At 41.1% G+C, this 16,880-nt stretch overlaps 1 protein-coding gene across 2 annotated transcripts in view; it reads right to left on the bottom strand.

Annotated features, from left to right (window-relative positions):
* ROCK1 (Rho associated coiled-coil containing protein kinase 1) overlaps positions 1-16,880 on the bottom strand; it is a 177,997-nt gene that overhangs the window by 48,229 nt on the left and 112,888 nt on the right. For both annotated transcript variants that reach the window (XM_054017505.1, XM_054017506.1), the window contains exons 13-21: positions 15,839-15,887; positions 14,073-14,208; positions 13,622-13,713; positions 13,242-13,488; positions 11,318-11,424; positions 5,071-5,221; positions 3,334-3,494; positions 2,438-2,622; positions 1,686-1,755 (exon numbers count right to left, since the gene is read on the bottom strand). In XM_054017505.1, coding sequence (XP_053873480.1) covers positions 1,686-1,755; positions 2,438-2,622; positions 3,334-3,494; positions 5,071-5,221; positions 11,318-11,424; positions 13,242-13,488; positions 13,622-13,713; positions 14,073-14,208; positions 15,839-15,887 — 1,198 coding nt within the window. The remainder of the gene's footprint in view (positions 1-1,685; positions 1,756-2,437; positions 2,623-3,333; positions 3,495-5,070; positions 5,222-11,317; positions 11,425-13,241; positions 13,489-13,621; positions 13,714-14,072; positions 14,209-15,838; positions 15,888-16,880) is intronic.

Genomic DNA, 16,880 nt, shown 5'->3' with positions numbered 1-16,880 from the left:
CGTCTGAACCTTTACCTTCCGCAATGTAGCACAGATTTCTACCACGTGAGCTACAGAACTAACTACATTATTGCTGGCAGCAGCAAGCTATTATCTCAGAGGAACGTATAAGACACTGGGGCCATAAATTGGGTTTTGGAGGTGATGCAGAAGCCCTGCCTGGCTCTCCACCCGTGGGTGTGAATTTTTTAAATGTTCCTGTTCAGTTATTATTTTATCATGGTGCCAAAATTGTCCTGAGAAAATGCAAATGAGATATAAACTGTTAAAAATCACTGTTTCATATATCTCAGCTAAACCTCAATGGAATCTCATGGAACAAAGGGCTTGCCCCCTGACAAATTTAAAAGGTGTATGGCAAAGAATGGAAGTGTTAGAGCTTAAAAAGATCACAAAATTATTTTTATCAAAAAGTATTAGACAACCAAAATATAGGGATCACTATCTGTCCCATCTGTAATATCCTACAAGGTTATAGCCTGGACTGAGTCTTCAGATGCCTAGACTAAGCCAAAATTTCCTCAAATGCTAAGGCTTTGCAAACAAAAAAGTTTATAAACCTTACTGACTTGGATAAATTGGATATTAAGTATTATTTAACATTGCCTTAGTAGATGGTGAGGCTGATATTGGACTACTGTATATATCTCTGTTGTCCACATTATAAAAAGAATGTTGAAAAATTGGAGAGGGTGCAAAAAAACACCCTCTAAAATGATTTGAGGACAGATAAAATGCCTTACACTGAGAGATTTAAAAAGTTCAATATGTTTACCTGACTAAAAAAAAAAAAAAAAAAAAAGAGAGAGAGAGACACTGAAAGGTGACTTGAATACAGTGTATAAGTACCTTTATGAGGAGAAAATACTGGGCACTACAGGACTCTTTAACCTTGAGGAGAACGGCATAAGAAGAAACAATTTGTAGAAGCAGAAGCCAGATAAATTCAAATTAGAAATAAGGAATACATTTTGAAAAGTGAGAGTGATTAACCACTGAAAAAACTAGCAAGGGAAGGGGTTGATTCTCCATCTCTCCATGTCTTAAAATCAAGATAAGATGCCTTTCTGGAAGACCTTTTTTAGCCAAACAAGTTATTGGGCACCATCACACGGGTAACTGGGTAAAATTTAATGGCCTGTGATATACAGGAAGAGTCAGGCTAGAAGATCTAATGGGTCCTTCTGGCCTTAAACTGTATGAATCTATGAATTTTCTCTCTCTCTCAATTCATCCTAAAGTTCAATGCCAAATGCATTAGCTGAATCTTGTATAAATCTACCGAAATTAGGAGGGCTCTATAATCAAGTCTGCTAGATCATGAGCAAACTAATTTGGAACTAGTTTACACCTGAGGCACTTTTAGGAAGTTTTGGGGGGCAGTTAACTGCTATATGAATGTTTGCATATAAAAAGTGTTGTTACTTATGTAACATAAATGGAACACAGTACTTTGATGCCCACAAAATCATATAAACAAAATGGCAATAGGCCAAGTACAGTATTTATAATAGTTATGATACACATCACAATCTTATCATGTTAGCTTGATTTTTGTGCATTATTTGTATATTTTTAGTAGTATTTTGTGTGTTACTCATTTATGTCTGAGCATTGGGGTACATAGTCATGAAGTTATTAAACAAAACAATCCTTTATTTTTGTAAGATTCTTCATGAACCTACCGAAAAATACTGTTCAGCTTCAAGCTGATCCTGAAGTTCCCGCATCTGACCTTCATTTCCTCTATACTGCCTTAAGGAGAGAAAACAAAACCTCATATAAAAGCCATCCATTACACTTGCACCTTTAAACTCAGCATTTTTCTTTCATATGCACCCACCTTCTCCTTCACACATTACCTGTAAACATGGTAATCATAAGCACCTATTCTAAGATTCTGGTTTAACAATATAATATACGCTACCATAATGGTATCCCCCCACAGATAATTTAGATGGGAAGCAGTGCTCCGAAAGTGCTTGGTTTCTTCTTCAACCTGCAGTCTATTGTGGCACAGATCCAATAAAGGAAGGATATTCTTGTTGGAAAAGTAATGCTGTCTGTCAAGCTAAAAAAATCGTAAGTGAGAGGAGGAATGTTTTAAGGAGAAAAAATGTACCCAGTCATGAAGCTCAGTGGTCCTCCAACAGACGCTCCAAAGTTTAAATCTCAAATGGTGGTTCTTGGATAGGCACTTCAATTGCTCCAGAAAGGCCAGACAAGCCTGAGCATAGAAGTATCAGCCAAGCAAAGTTTTTTATATTTCAAAATAAAAATATTCTAATACAATAAATACAGACACATTTTCAGAAAAAAAAAAAAACAAGTATTTTTGGTTTCTGGAAAAAGATGACAGACAAAATACATGAACATGCGCGCGCGCGGGGGGGAGAAGTGGAAAGGATTTTCCATTTTATGTCAGGCCCCTACTTACTTAGTGAGTTGAGCCAACTCAAATTCCAATAATCTCTTCGCTTCCAACAATGTATTGATCTCCTGTTTCAGCTGCTTCTCAGAACCCTTCAAGTTGTCTGCCTCAAAAGCTTGTGTTTTCAGTTCATTCTGTGTCATTTGTCGCTTAGCTGTTTCTTGTTCCAGTTGAAATGTTAGACTCTTAACCTAATTATTTAATAAATCACTTTAATTTAGAATTTTTACCAAATAATATTTTCCTGTATTTTGTTAAAAGTAATAATGTTTCACATATGCATTATTTTATGTCAAACATCACTATTTCCTACATTTTACTCATGAAATAATGCATACAAATATTCAAAACAGCCTCCAATATTACTTGGGTGCAATATCATAGGAAATAGTTTCTCATATAGATTTTAGTCTATATTTCGGCCTCAGGAACCGCCCTGCTCCCAGCCATTAATTTTTTCTTTTGTAACAGACTCCGGGGGTAGATTCCTCTGGAATAGATAGTATATTCTTCAGTAATAAACTGATGGCTTTGATAATGCAGAAGAAAATATGCTAGCCACTTTGAAACCCGTCATCTCTGCAAAACGTACTTCCTGCATAACTATATTGCATAGGACCCACGGACTTCATACCTGGAATCAGTTCACTATTAATCCATAGCTCTTATAAAGGAATACATATTATCCAGGGTCTAAAAAAAAAGATATGGCATTTGACCTACTCAGACAAACCTTCACAGCATTTAGGTGAAACCTCTTAGTACAGTTATATTCAATAACGTTATGCTACATAAACATCTTAACTTAAATAGATTCAGTTTTCTATTTCTTAATGCAACTCATTCTTTAATTTGTCTTTTACATAGAAAAAATGATAGGTAACAATGCAGGTTTTGCTTACTTCATCCTCAAACCTCTTCTTTTGCTCAGTGAGGTGCTCAAGCTTCTGCTGAGACTGCTTCAGGTCAAAGTCCAGCATGGAACATTGTTTTTCAATCTGAACTATTTGATTTTCTGCCCTGTCTCTTGCTGCCCTCTCCTCCTTCACTTTTTTTTCCATTTCTAAACAGGAAACAAAAGTAATTGACAGCACAATAAAAAGGTATATATGCAAAAATACAAATATGGCTCTTCTAAGAATATGTTTGCTTGACCATGCCTTTCTTAAATACGCCTAATAGTCCATCTTTGAGAGTTAAGCACAGGGTTTCTCTCCCCCACACACCATGGTTCAGGTGTTTGAAATTCTTTACAGTCAGATGAGTATGCATCTCTAGTCTACTATTGAACAAAATCATTATAGTATTGTTGCAACAGAGACACAGTGATAGTGATTTCCAGAGCATTAGGACCCTACTACAGGCAGCTACTTGTCACTCCACTAACTGTCATTATACCAGTGCTCAAAATGTTCCAGCCAGTTCATGTGTTGCTCAAAAACAGAGAGCTGCCAACAATAGCCATTTAGAAATGGAATTAAATACAATTTTTGATAGAACAAATAGCAAAAAACATCCTAAGGTGTGTGTGAACACACTAGGGTTGCCAACTTTCTAATCGCACAAAACCGAACACCCTTGCCACGCTCCTGCCCCAAGGCCCCACCCCTTCTCTGAGGCCCCGTCCCCCGCTCACTACATCCCTCCTTCCTTTGTTGCTCTCTCTCCCCCACCCTGACTCACTTTCACCGGGCTGGGGCAGGGGGTTGGTTTATAAGAGGGGGTGAGGGCTTTGACTGAGGGTGTGGGCTCCGGGGTGGGGCCAGAAACAAGGGGTTCAGGGTGCAGGAGGGAGCTCTGGGCTGGGGCAGGGGTGCAGGAGAGGGTGAAGGCTCCAGTTCGGGGAGGGGGGAGGCGGCGGGAATGAAGGGTTTGGGGTGCAGGAGAGGGTTCCAGGCTGGGGCCGAGAGGTTTGGGGTCCGGGCTCCGGCCAGGCAGCGCTTACCTCCGGTGACTCCCAGAAGCAGCCAACATGTCCAGCTCCTAGGCAGAGGGCCCAGGCAGAGGCGCCACCCCCGTAGCTCCCATTGACTGTGGTTCCCAGCCAATGGCTGCTATGGAGCTAGCACTAGGAGCTCCCATGCCTCCCCCCCGCGCCTAGGAGCCGGACATGCCAGCCACTTCAGGGAGCTGCATCGAGCCAGGGCAGACAGGGAGCCTGCCTTAGCCCTGCTGCACCACCGACCAGACTTTTAGTGGTCCAGTCAGCAGTCGAAAACCGGACGCCTGGCAACCTTAGAACACACTAAAAAAACATGGGCCTCTAAGTTATGAAGGGAAGTGGCTGAATGAGTACCAGTCATGTATGATAACTTCAAAGCAGCAAAATTATAGGTAACTAATTTTCCCTTAACTTGAAGATATAAACAGTACAGGATTTTCATATTTGTAGTACAGTGATATTAACAGATCTATGCTGACTTATACCAGCTAAGGAAATAGCCGAGGATCTTTAAATTATGTTTTACATTATGTATGTTTTCAAATTTTGATATGCATATACATTTTCTCTACACCAAGGATAAAAACTGGTTTTATGAACACCGCATTAAAAAAATTCATTGCCATTGTAATGGAATTAGGAAAACAGACCTTATTAGTGCTCAATATTCTATTTGAAACTAAAAGGAAATACATACCACACATTGCAACTGATTTTGCCTCTTCAATTGATTGATGTTTGTCAGTTAACCGAGCTTTAGTCACTTTATGCTCATTTACCTCCTGTTCCAGCCGCTGTTGTAATGTTTTGAGTTTATAGTTTAAATCTATTTCTAAGTTATTCTTTTCCTGCAAATCAGGACCAAAAAAAAAAAAAAGCATACTTTATTAAAGCAGAACTGTAAAAAAAAAAAAAAAAAAAAAATCTGGAGTATTTTACCAAGCCATCGAACAGGTCCACATTTCCTTATTATTATTAAATAAAAGAAGGCTTACATTTCTCCTTATTCACAAGTCACAATATTAATAGGGTGTACTATACTATGCTTTTTTAGGTGTTTAAAAATGAGGCTTGAAAGAGAGGAAGGGGGTAATAAGACTTTGAAGAAAAAACACTTGTTTTATTCAGCAATCTATGAATTCATAAGGTAACAATCATTTCTCATGCTGTTTTTATGGATAGGTGTATGTAGGAGCAGGCTGCAATGGACTCAAACGGGGGACCGGTGAGACAGCGCAAAACTAGGCTGGGATACCAAGGTGGCGTAGGGTCTTGTATTTGACGGTACACATTTTGAAGGCTCTTAAAGAATTTTTGTTAGTGCATAGGTAAATACGGAATGACCTATCTTGAGGTGGAATGCAGTGATGGCAGCCAGGCGTACACAAACTGAGCTTGTGGACAGTCCTGCTCTTTTAAGTTATTCTAGAATGTAGTCTAGAATGAGTGACAAAGGAACATTCATTGCGAGGACGTTTGGTGTCGCACCAAGTTTGGAATCTTTTCAATTTATTGAGATAAGTAAGATAAGTTGTAGCAGGCATGCTACTTAAAAGAATCTTTTTTACCTCTTTTGAACAGGTCATCTCCAAATCCCGGAACCAAATTGCGTTGGAGGATTTGGCCTGTGTCTTGAGAGAGGTGTGGAGTGAACTGTAGGATGATTAGTGGACAGACTGCCATTAACACAAGGTAAGGGTACCAAATCTGTTGTGACCACATTGGGGCTATGAGAAGGACTGTGGCTCGTTCCACCTGTGTCTTGTGAAGCACTGTGAACAACAGGGGAAAGGATGGGAAAGTGTAATGAGGAAGGCCTCCCCCAGGGACATTTGGCAGTTTTGGGCATGGTGAGGATATCTATACTTAGGAATTCCCAGAAGCTGAATATATGCTGCAGGTCTCTTGTGTCTAACTCCCACACATGATATTGTGAGAATCTCTTGCTCAGTGAGTCCGCCATTGTGTTCTGGTGTCCAGGTAAGTATGAGGCCAAGATGTTGATGTCGTGCTGGATACAATAGTTCCACAATTTTACTGCTTCTGAGCACAGGGATTGGGACTTTGCTCCCCCTTGTCTGTTGATATAGAACATGCAAGCGATCTTGTCCATCATTACTCTTATGGTCCTTTGTCTGACTAATGGTAGAATGTGTCAGCACATGTTGCGGACTGCACATAATTCTAGGAGGTTGATGTGCAACACAGATTCTGAAGATGACCACCTGCCTTGTACCGTCTTAGATGTGCTTGCCAACCGAGTCGGAAGGCCTCAGTCGTGAATATGGCTACTTACCACAATGTTTCTGAGGCAAGCAGAAGACACTGCCTGTCCCCGATGGAGCATACCTTGACTTTTGGAAGGAAAGGCTCGCCAGCCAGCTGATAGCAGGTAGAGATACATTCTGAGCCACTTCAGGATTTCCTGTGACAAGATAGCTCGGCTTTTTACTGTGCCATATATGGCCACAAAGAGGCAGGGAGAGAGTCTAAAGGACTCATTCCTTTTGGGACAATTGAACACAACTCTGGAGATGCCAGAGGATGGAGCATCTTTTCTCCCTGTGAGGATTGCGACTTCCTGAAGAAGACTGGCAGGAAAATTGATTGATTCAGGTGAAATTCCAAGACTACCTTAGTTATGAATTTGGGGTATGGTTTCATCACCTTCCTGTGGAAGGATATGCAAGGTGGTCTGGCCATAAGACCTTGGAGCTTGCTAACTCTCTCTGCTGATGTAATGGCCACAAGAAGAAACATCCTGATGGTAAGGCAATATACTGAGCACTCCAACAGCAGTTCAAAAGAAGTCTTTATAAGCTTTGAAAGGAGGACACTGAGGTCCCCTGTGGAAGTCGGTACTCTTACTGGAAAGAAAGTATGAAGGACCTTGAGGAAATTAAACAGTAAGGGTGCGAGAAGACAGAGTGCAACTGTACTAAAGTGTGACATGCCAATGTTGCACTGAGATTAACTTCAAGGGAGTTAAATATCAGTCCCACATGAGCAAGAGCAGGATACAGTACGACATCTTTGGTATCGGTAGCTCCATTGGGTCAGTATTATTCTGAGTTGCCCAAATGGAGAATTTTTCTCATTTGGAGAAGTCAGTCAACCTTACGGATTGTTTCCTGCTCTGCGTAAGGATTTTCTGAACCTGTAGGGAACACAGTCTGTCAGTGTTGTTCAGCAAGTCAACATCCAGGCTGTCAAGTGCAAAGATTGCAGTTGAATGCATTGTCTAACTGAGATTTGGGATATCACATTAGGGTAGGAAGGAAGATGTATGGGAAGCTGCTGGGACATCCAAAATGGTCTCAACCAATATAGGACTAGCACAATGATTGAGGCCCTATATTGTTGATCTTTGATATCCTGGGGACCAGGGGATACAGTATGATACCATACAGGAGTCCTCAAGAAGACTGAAACAGCAAGGCAATCGGCAGTTGGCCGGACTCCCACCTTGAAGCGGAAGTTCTAGCACTTGGCATTGTCCCCTGTGGCAAACAAATGTGTGGCTGGAGTCTCCTACTGACAGAATATTGAGTCTAGTATGGATTTTTACACAGACCACTCATGGTTACCACATTTTTGCACTAAAAGTCTGCTAGGTCATTGCTGATCCCTGGAAAGTGTAGAGCTAGTGGAGTCAGACCCATGTTGATAAATACCATTTCCACCATTGGATGGCTCCAACAGGAATGCTATACAGATAAGTCAGATGGCTTAGTTCCAAGGCACTCATGTGTAGGTTAAAATCATCATGAGACCAGGTATCTTACATTTGAACGTGGTTCAGGTGGGCACCCCAACCCAGTTCCTATAGTGTCTGAGATAAGCATCACTGTCCCCTTTTCTCATGTTCATCAGGACAAGCCACCAACAAAACTGTTGCTTGGCTTGAGGCAGGACCCATTGCTCACATGAGGTTTGGATGGGAAGTTCATGGACCTCAGTTATCATTGTAAAGGTGACAGGTAAAGTTTGGCAAGCAGCATCACGTACATGTATGTAGACATATCATCAAAGAGGTCCAGACATATATGTCCTATCATTGCTGGTGTTGACTGTAGTTCATGCACTATGACAGATGGGAATAGAAACTGTCCTCTGGCAGGAAAGACTTTGCCAAATTGAAGTCAACTAGACCTCCTAAGAACTCTATCGTCTGTGATGGTACATAAGATGACTTCTTCTAGTTCACTAGGTGTCTTAAGTGAGAGAACAGGAAGAGGACACGATCCAGGGACATTCTGGTCTCCTGCTGGGACCTGCTTCTGATCAGCCAGTCATCTTGATATAAACAGGTGTAAATTCCATGTTTTCTTAGGGTATGTCTACACTATTAGGTCAATTTAATAGAAGTCGATTTTTTTAGAAATCGATTTGATGCAGTCGATTGTGTGTGACCCCACTAAGCGCATTAAGTTGGCAATGTGCGTCCACAGTACCCGAGGCTAGCGTCAACTTTCGGAGCGTTCCACTGTGGTAGCTATCCCACAGTTCCCGCAGACTCCGCTGCCCACTGGAATTCTGGGTTGAGCTCCCAATGCCTGATGGGGCAAAAACATTGTCGTGGGTGGTTCTGGGTACATGTCGTCAGGCCCCCCATTCCTCCCTCCCTCCATGAAAGCAACAACAAAAAATCATTTCTCACCTTTTTTCTTGGGTTACCCGTGCAAATGACATACCACGGCAAGCATGGAGCCCGCTCAGCTCACTGTCACCATACGTCTCCTGGGTGCTGCTGGCAGATGCGGTACTGCAGTGCTACACAGCAGCATCCCCTTGCCTTGCGGATGGCAGACGGTACAATACAACTGCTAGCCGGCATCATCATCCCATGGGTGCTCCTGGCCGACCTCTGTGAGGTCAGTCGGGGGCGCCTGGACAAAAATGGGAATGACTCCAGGTCATTCTCTTCTTTACGTTTCTTCTAATGGAGATTCAGTCCTGCCTGGAATATCATGCCAGCTGGAAGCTTCTGCCTCAGGCTGCTCTCCCAGTCGGCAGCACCGCGCAGTTGCGCCTACCCCTTGCTCCCATGGCGCACGAAGCCTGGACAGTAGTAAGACGCAGTTCAACTACAGGCTGAGCAAATGCATAATGATGGTAGAATGTGCATTTGGAAGTTTAAAAGCTCGCTGGCGCAGTTTACTGACTTGGTTAGACCTCAGCGAAACCAATATTCCCATCATTATTACTGCTTGCTGTGTGCTCCACAATATCTGTGAGAGTAAGGGGGAGACGTTTATGGCGGGGTGAGAGGTTCAGGCAAATCGCCTGGCCGCTGATTATGCGCAGCCAGACACCAGGGTGGTTAGAAGAGCACAGCAGGGTGCACTGTGCATCAGAGAAGCTTTGAAAGCCAGTTTCATCACTGGCCAGGCTACGGTGTGAAAGTTCTGTTTGTTTCTCCTTGATGAAAACCCGCCCCCTTGGTTCACTCTACTTCCCTGTAAGCCAACCGCCCTCCCCTCCCACCTTTGATCTCCGCTTGCAGAGGCAATAAAGTCATTGTTGTTTCAAATTCATGCATTCCTTATTAATTCATCCCACAAATGGGGGGATAACTGCAAAGGTAGCCCAGGAGGGGTGGGGGGGTGTAGGGGCACCCCCTAGAATGGTACGCAGCTCATCATAGAAGCGACATGTCTGGGGCTCTGACCCGGAGCGGCCGTTTGCCTCTCTGGTTCTTTGGTAGGCTTCACGGGCCACTGCTCCAGGTTCTTGTTATAACCTCTGTCCTTCATGCCTTGGAGATTTTTTCAAATATTGCGGCATTTTGTCTTTTGGAACGGAGTTCGGATAGCACGGATTCGACTCCCCGTACAGCGATCAGATCCAGTACCTCCCGTTGGGTCCATGCTGGAGCTCTTTTGCGATTCTGGGACTCCATGGTCACCTGTGCTGATGAGCTTTGCATGGACACCTGTGCTGATCAGCTCGCTATGCTGGCCAAACAGGAAATGAAATTTAAAAGTTTGTGGGACTTTTCCTGTCTACCTGGCCAGTGCATCTGAGTTGAGAGTGCTGTCCAGAGCGGTCACAATGGAGCACTCTGGGATAGCTTCTGGAGGCCAATACCGTCGAAATGCATTCACACTACCCCAAATTCGACCCAGCAGGGTCGATTTCAGTGCTAATCCCCTCGTCGGGGAGGAGTACAGAAATCGATTTTAAGAGCCTCGTAAGTCGACAAAAATGGCTTAGTCGTGTGGACGGGTGCAGGGTTAAATCGATCTAACGCTGCTAAATCCAACCTAAACTCATAGCGTAGACCAGGGCTTAGACATGCTGCCATTACAGCTAGGAAGTTGGTGAAAACTCTCAGTGCCATGGTGAGTGTAAAGGCCAAAACCCTGAACTGGAAATAGTTGGCCTCCACTGTTAACCTTAGGCACTTCTGATGGGCCAGATGGACAGCAATACGTAAGTACATCATCCTGGAAGTCGAGAGCCACAAACCAATCTAGAGCTTGGAACAATGCAGGCAGGCATTACTATCCTGAGACTGAGTATTTATTTGTTGAGTCTCCTCAGGTCTAGGATAAAAGTCCAGTCCCACCCAGGAGGCACATGTGTGCCTGCAGTGGAATCCCCACTGACACATTTGAAGAAGCTGTGATTTATTTACACAATACAAAATAATTCAATACAGTGGAGTCGCATTTAACTTACGCGATTTTAACTATATGCGCTCGGCAAAACAAAACAAAGAGAGAAAAACAACCATCTAAATACTGTACCTGTAGTGCGAGCGATTCCACCCACCATTCCACTCAATGAGCGTTTGACGATACGCGATTTTCACCTTATGCGCTGACTTCAGAACCTAACCTCTGCGTAAGATGCGACTCCCCTATACATGATCATGTTCTGACCTCAGCCAGCAAACTAACATAGCATTTTTTTGAATTATGTATTATTAATTACCTTACCTTTTCACAATGATTAAGTGAGTCTCGTGCCTGTTTTCTTTCCGCTTCCACTCTTTCAAGATTATTTTTAAGATTTTTTACTTCTTCTTGTAAAGATGTAATCCGAGCTAGCAAAAACAAGTTAAAAATAGTTCAATTTCAGCTACTATGCCTAGATGCAGAAACAGGACTTTGATTTTATTTTGTCCAACTGCTAATGTATAGATGTTTCCTTTCATTAACATAAGTCCTGTTACAACATACAACAGCCACATTTTCTGATGACATTAACTTTGCTGAAGTCTTATCATGGGTAGATACAACATATAACACAATGAAGCCCCAATCTCAGTTGGGGCCTCGAGGTGCTATTGCAGTACATAAACAATTAAAATAACCTGCACAGGAGAGGTTCTCCAGAGAAAGAGGAATTATTTTTACCCTACTGATCACTCCACAAAAGCAAAGGCTCTCCTCCAGCCTTGAGTTTGAAACAGCTTGCGCCACACCATATGCAGCTACTTTAGTGTACTATTAAACTGAAGACTTTGAAACAGAAATACTAAGACATTAAGTTAAGTTTCCAACTGCAACTGTAATTTGGTTTCTTGTATTACTCTAGGTGTTAAATGTTAAACCTTATAAACAGAATGTATGCAACATAGCTCACAAGTATGTCAGACTATCTAGAACTCTGCACACTTAGCATAGTTTTTTTTTTAAAACCTAAAATGTCCTCGGAATTTCCAGATGATAAAATGATTTGAAAAAGAAAACACGTCTTCTTCTAGAATGCTTCCAAACACTTCAATGCTGTGCTTAGTTGTCAAACCTTTTCTTATTAAAAATTGGCAATAGCGTGTGCAAATTTCACATGGAACTCTCTGGCTAGATATCAGCAGAGCATCCTGTTCTATACACTTTAGGAACTCTGAAGAAGATTATCCTTGCATGCACGCCTAAAGAGCTGTGTTGCTCTAACACTGCATCAGTTAGGTTTGCTCCATCACACCTTACAAACTGTAAGGGAGATCTTCCCTCTTGTCCCTTTGTACTCTGACTTCTTTAAATATATTTCTTTTTCTTCATATTGGATAAACTGCCCTCTCACACAGTTACCCCAGCGGCAATCTAGAGTAATTAATGTGAAATGGATTTATCCTATTAAGTTGTCTCAGTGGCTAAGCAAGTTGTCACTTGGCTGTCATGGTGGCTGTCACCTTGGGTTAGAGAATCTCATATTTCTCTTCAACACACAACTTTTTAAACTGCATGGAACTTTCTGATATTTTCACCTCTCAAACACCTGAAAAGAAAGGGTGGATTACAATGGAAACTATTCTGCATCTTAACTATAGTGGTTGTTACCACGCCTGCTAGAACATTGCTGCTGTAAAACCTTAATACATGCCAAAAAGAAAAACCTACTCCTTAACTCTAAGGATCAAGTAGAATACCCACTCTGCTTCAAAGTGAATGGTGCCTTTGGATAGGGTACAGTATTATCTCTGCTCTGTCAGTGTCCCAGAATCCATGAACATTGCTCTAAAGGGGTTAATATCCACAGATGAAGAAAAATCATGTTGGAGGAGGGGCAGGGGAAATTGCTGTTATCCACAATACTGCTTTCCCTCTCATCCCCAAAACTCAATCACACAGGAATTATGTACCTGAGTTAATATTGAATTGGTAAGACATTTGGTACCTTAAACTATATTTACAAATTTTCCCAAGTATTAGTCCTCTAGGGATACTCAATTAGTTTGTTGATTACTGCTCTACTATACTAAATGAATAGAATTAAACTCCCTGAAAACAGCTGGTACATCTTTTTCAAGCTTTACACAATGATACAGAGCAGCAAAGTGAAGTTATGAAAATAGATTTTTGTAAGAATAAATATTTACTGCAACATTAAAAAACTACATAAACATGGAATGGTTACCTTGTAAATCTCCAATCATTTCAGATCCATGACTTCTGTCCCTTCGTTCTGCTTCCAGTGCTGCTTGCAATTGATAATAGTCCTTTTCCACTTCCAATTTTGTGCTCTCTAGAACTCTGCATCTTTCCTGAAGTTCTCTATTTAGTGATTCTAACTGGCTTATGGACTTGCTCATTTCTGTATGACTCTTTCTCAATCTTGCTGCTGTATCTGATTCTGTCCTTAGTAAGTCATTGGCTTCTTCTAGCTGTTAGGGTAAGAAAAGTCGACTCCCATTCAACGTGCAATAATTAACAGATTCAGCTTTGTTACATTTATGTAATCAATACTATATGACAAATTTGAAGAAACAATGAAAACACTGAACAGCAATCACTTACTTGCTTTTGTAACTGTGTCATCTTCTCATTTGTAGTTTGTGAATGCTGGCTAATTTTTTTCAAGTCTTCTAACTGATCTTTTAAGGTGGACACTAGAGACAGAAATGAATATGGAATTCAATTTTCCTAGCAGATCAGAACAGAAAATCTGTGTGACATTACTAGATATTTCTACATGAGGCCAAATTTTGTTCTTGAATTATATACACCTGGCTCACTCAAATCATTAGGGGCTCCACATGCATACATCTAAGGGCAGAATTTGATACTTCAAATATCAAAAACAGAAATGGCTACTTTCCTGTGATAACTATGACAATCTTTTTGTTAATCAGTATTTCAAGAAAAAATCTATTCTAAAACGCTTCAAATGCTAAAAAGGTAAATTATACATAAAACTGTATAGTAGCATACACGCCAACATTTCTAGCACATGGGTAACATTGCTTACCTTCATTTTCTACATTTCGTCTTCTTTCATTCTCCTGTTCAACTTTTCTTTGGTATTCATTTATTTTATGTTGCAGCAGCATCTTTTCCTTCTCAGTCTGAGATACTGTTGATTCTAAATTTTTTCTTTGATTTCCCTGAAATTATAATAAACACTGGTATTTTCCATTTACATTTTACAGAATGAGCCTACAAACTTTTTTTAATTCTCTTGTTCTGTAAGTCGTCTCATTGACTTCAACTGGTGAAATCTTGGCTCAACTGAAGCCAGTAGGGCCAGGATTTCACCCAGTGAGACTACCGATATGAACAGAAGGTTTGCAGAATAGAGCCTAATAATTCCCAACATCACTTTGAAGTTTGTCTCTAATTAAATCTTCCAAATCACTGCAATAACTGTATTTAACACAAAAGCAAAAATTACCTGTTTACAGTAACTCCTCGCTTAATGTTGTAGTTATGATCCTGAAAAATGTGACTTTAAGCGAAACAATGTTAAGTAAATCCAATTTCCCCATAAGAATTAATGTAAATGGAGGGGTTAGGTTCCAAGGAATTTTTTTCTCACACACACACAGTATAAGTTTTAAACAAACAATTTAATACTGTACACAGCAATGATGACTGTGAAGCTTGGTTGAGGTGGTGAAGTTAGAGGGTGGAATATTTCCTGGGGAATGCCTTACTGCTAAATGATGAACTAGCATTTGGCTGAGCCCTCAAGAGTTAACAAGATGTTAATGTAGCCCCACACTCTACAAGGCAGCACAAATGGAGGGAGGGGAGACAGCATGGCAGATAGAGACACACACCCTGTGTGTGGGGGAGGGAGGGAGGGAGAGAGAGGAGCATTGCCCCTTTAAGTATGCTGACCCCACTCTAAGTTCATAGCCTTTAAAAAAAATCAGGAAGTTAGCTCTCTCCATCCTGTCCCCATCCTGCTCTATATGGAAAAGGGGTAAGCAGGGGGGCAGGAGGACACCCTGACATTAGCCCCCCTCTTTCCCCCTCCCCTGCACAGCAAGCAGGAGGCTCCCGGGAGCAGCTCCAAGGCAGAGGACAGGAGCAGCACATGGCAGTGTGGGGAGGGACAACTGAACTGCTGGCAACTGGTAACCTGCTGGGTGGCTGCTGCACAGGGAACTTATGGGAGCGGGGAGCTGATAGGGGGGCTGACGATCCACCCTGGTTCCAAGCCCCCACCAGCTAGCTCCAACAGGCTGTTCTTCCTGAAAGCAGTGGACAAAGTAGGTGGCTGCCAAACAACGTTATAAGGCAGCATTGCACAACTTTAAACGAGCATGTTCCCTAACTGATCAGCAATGTAACAACGAAACAATGTTAACCGGGACGACTTTAAGTGAGGAGTTACTGTATTAGGTTTATGAATACTACAATATAATGATGTGCTAGAGGATTATCTGCACACAGATTTTTAGAAATCTAGCTAATTTTGAAACATTATATTGAATATTCTGAAGAACGAGGCTAAACAGTGTTCAGCACAGGATTTGAAATGCAGGAAAGTAGTTTTGAATTGTAGAAGCACAAAAAAAAAAAAAATTTAAAATGCTAAAATTACATTTTGCACTTTCATAACAAACATGGCCAAAATGATTTGTGTTTTGGAACGTGGAGATTTATTCTCAAATTTAAATTGGAGTGCAAATTTTTACAGGAAAATTATAAACCTCTAGCAGTATGAGGAGTACACTGATCCACTCAACGTAGTTAAAAATTCTGTGATTCAGAAAAACACAAACTTACCTCTTCATCCAGTTCCTTCATTAGCTTGTCTAGTTTTATGTTTGAAGTCCTATAAATAATTAATTATTTTAATATGTAAATGATTAAGATCTTATTTTACATGCCTGGCATTTCAATATTTAAACTATTTAAGACCATTATTTAAAAAAATAATTACTATGTGCATGCCACTTCATCCTAAAACCAACATTTTAAACTGAAGAATGCCACTAATCAACATAAAGTAGTTTATAATAGCACAATCATTAAATGTATTGACTGGAGGCAATGTGTGTCAAAAATGGTAAGGGTCAAATTCTGTCCCTAAATCCACAAAAAGGTGCAGAGTAAGAGGTTTCTATAACTAGTAAATGTTAGTCAACACATATTCTGCCATTGTCTAGAAAGAATCTCCAGTTGTGCACATCCCACATCTCTAAGAATGTGGATCTCCAAAAGTGATCAATTACCCATACAAATATGTCCATATCATATATAAAGATATCTACATGCTATTACCACACAAAAAGTATCTCTAGAAGAAAACTGGGAAAAAAAAAAAAAAAAAAAAAAAACAAGTTACTGCAGAGAAAAGGTGAAATAAGTGCTGAGTAACACCCCACGGGGGAGGGATAACTCACTGGTTTGAGCATTGGCCTGCTAAACCCAGGGTTGTGAGGTCAATCCAGGGGGGCACTTAGGGATCTGGGGAAAAATCAGTACTTGGTCTTGCTAGTGAAGGCAGGGGGCTGGACTCAATGACTTTTCAGGGTCCCTTCCAGCTCTATGAGATAAGTATATCGACAAAGGAAATATGAACTGGTCAGCCAGCAATACGGAACATCCATTGATCCGCATTAAGATCTCTACCAGTTCTATACGTTTGGTATGGATGTCTGTCCCTAGTTTTGGCCTTTATAAAACAACATTAGGCCACATAAACGTTAATTTGTAGTTATTTACCTCTGTCCAAAAAAGTTATAGCATAAACAATTCAGACCGTATAAACTGACATGTAATAAATAGCAGTTTATACCAATATATGTAATCAATTAGGGCTGTT

Source organism: Malaclemys terrapin, chromosome 2 (genome assembly GCF_027887155.1).
Source record: "Malaclemys terrapin pileata isolate rMalTer1 chromosome 2, rMalTer1.hap1, whole genome shotgun sequence".
Classification (NCBI taxonomy): domain Eukaryota; kingdom Metazoa; phylum Chordata; order Testudines; family Emydidae; genus Malaclemys; species Malaclemys terrapin.
The sequence above is the reverse complement of the archived record's forward strand: the minus strand, read 5'-3'. Positions and strand labels throughout refer to the sequence as shown.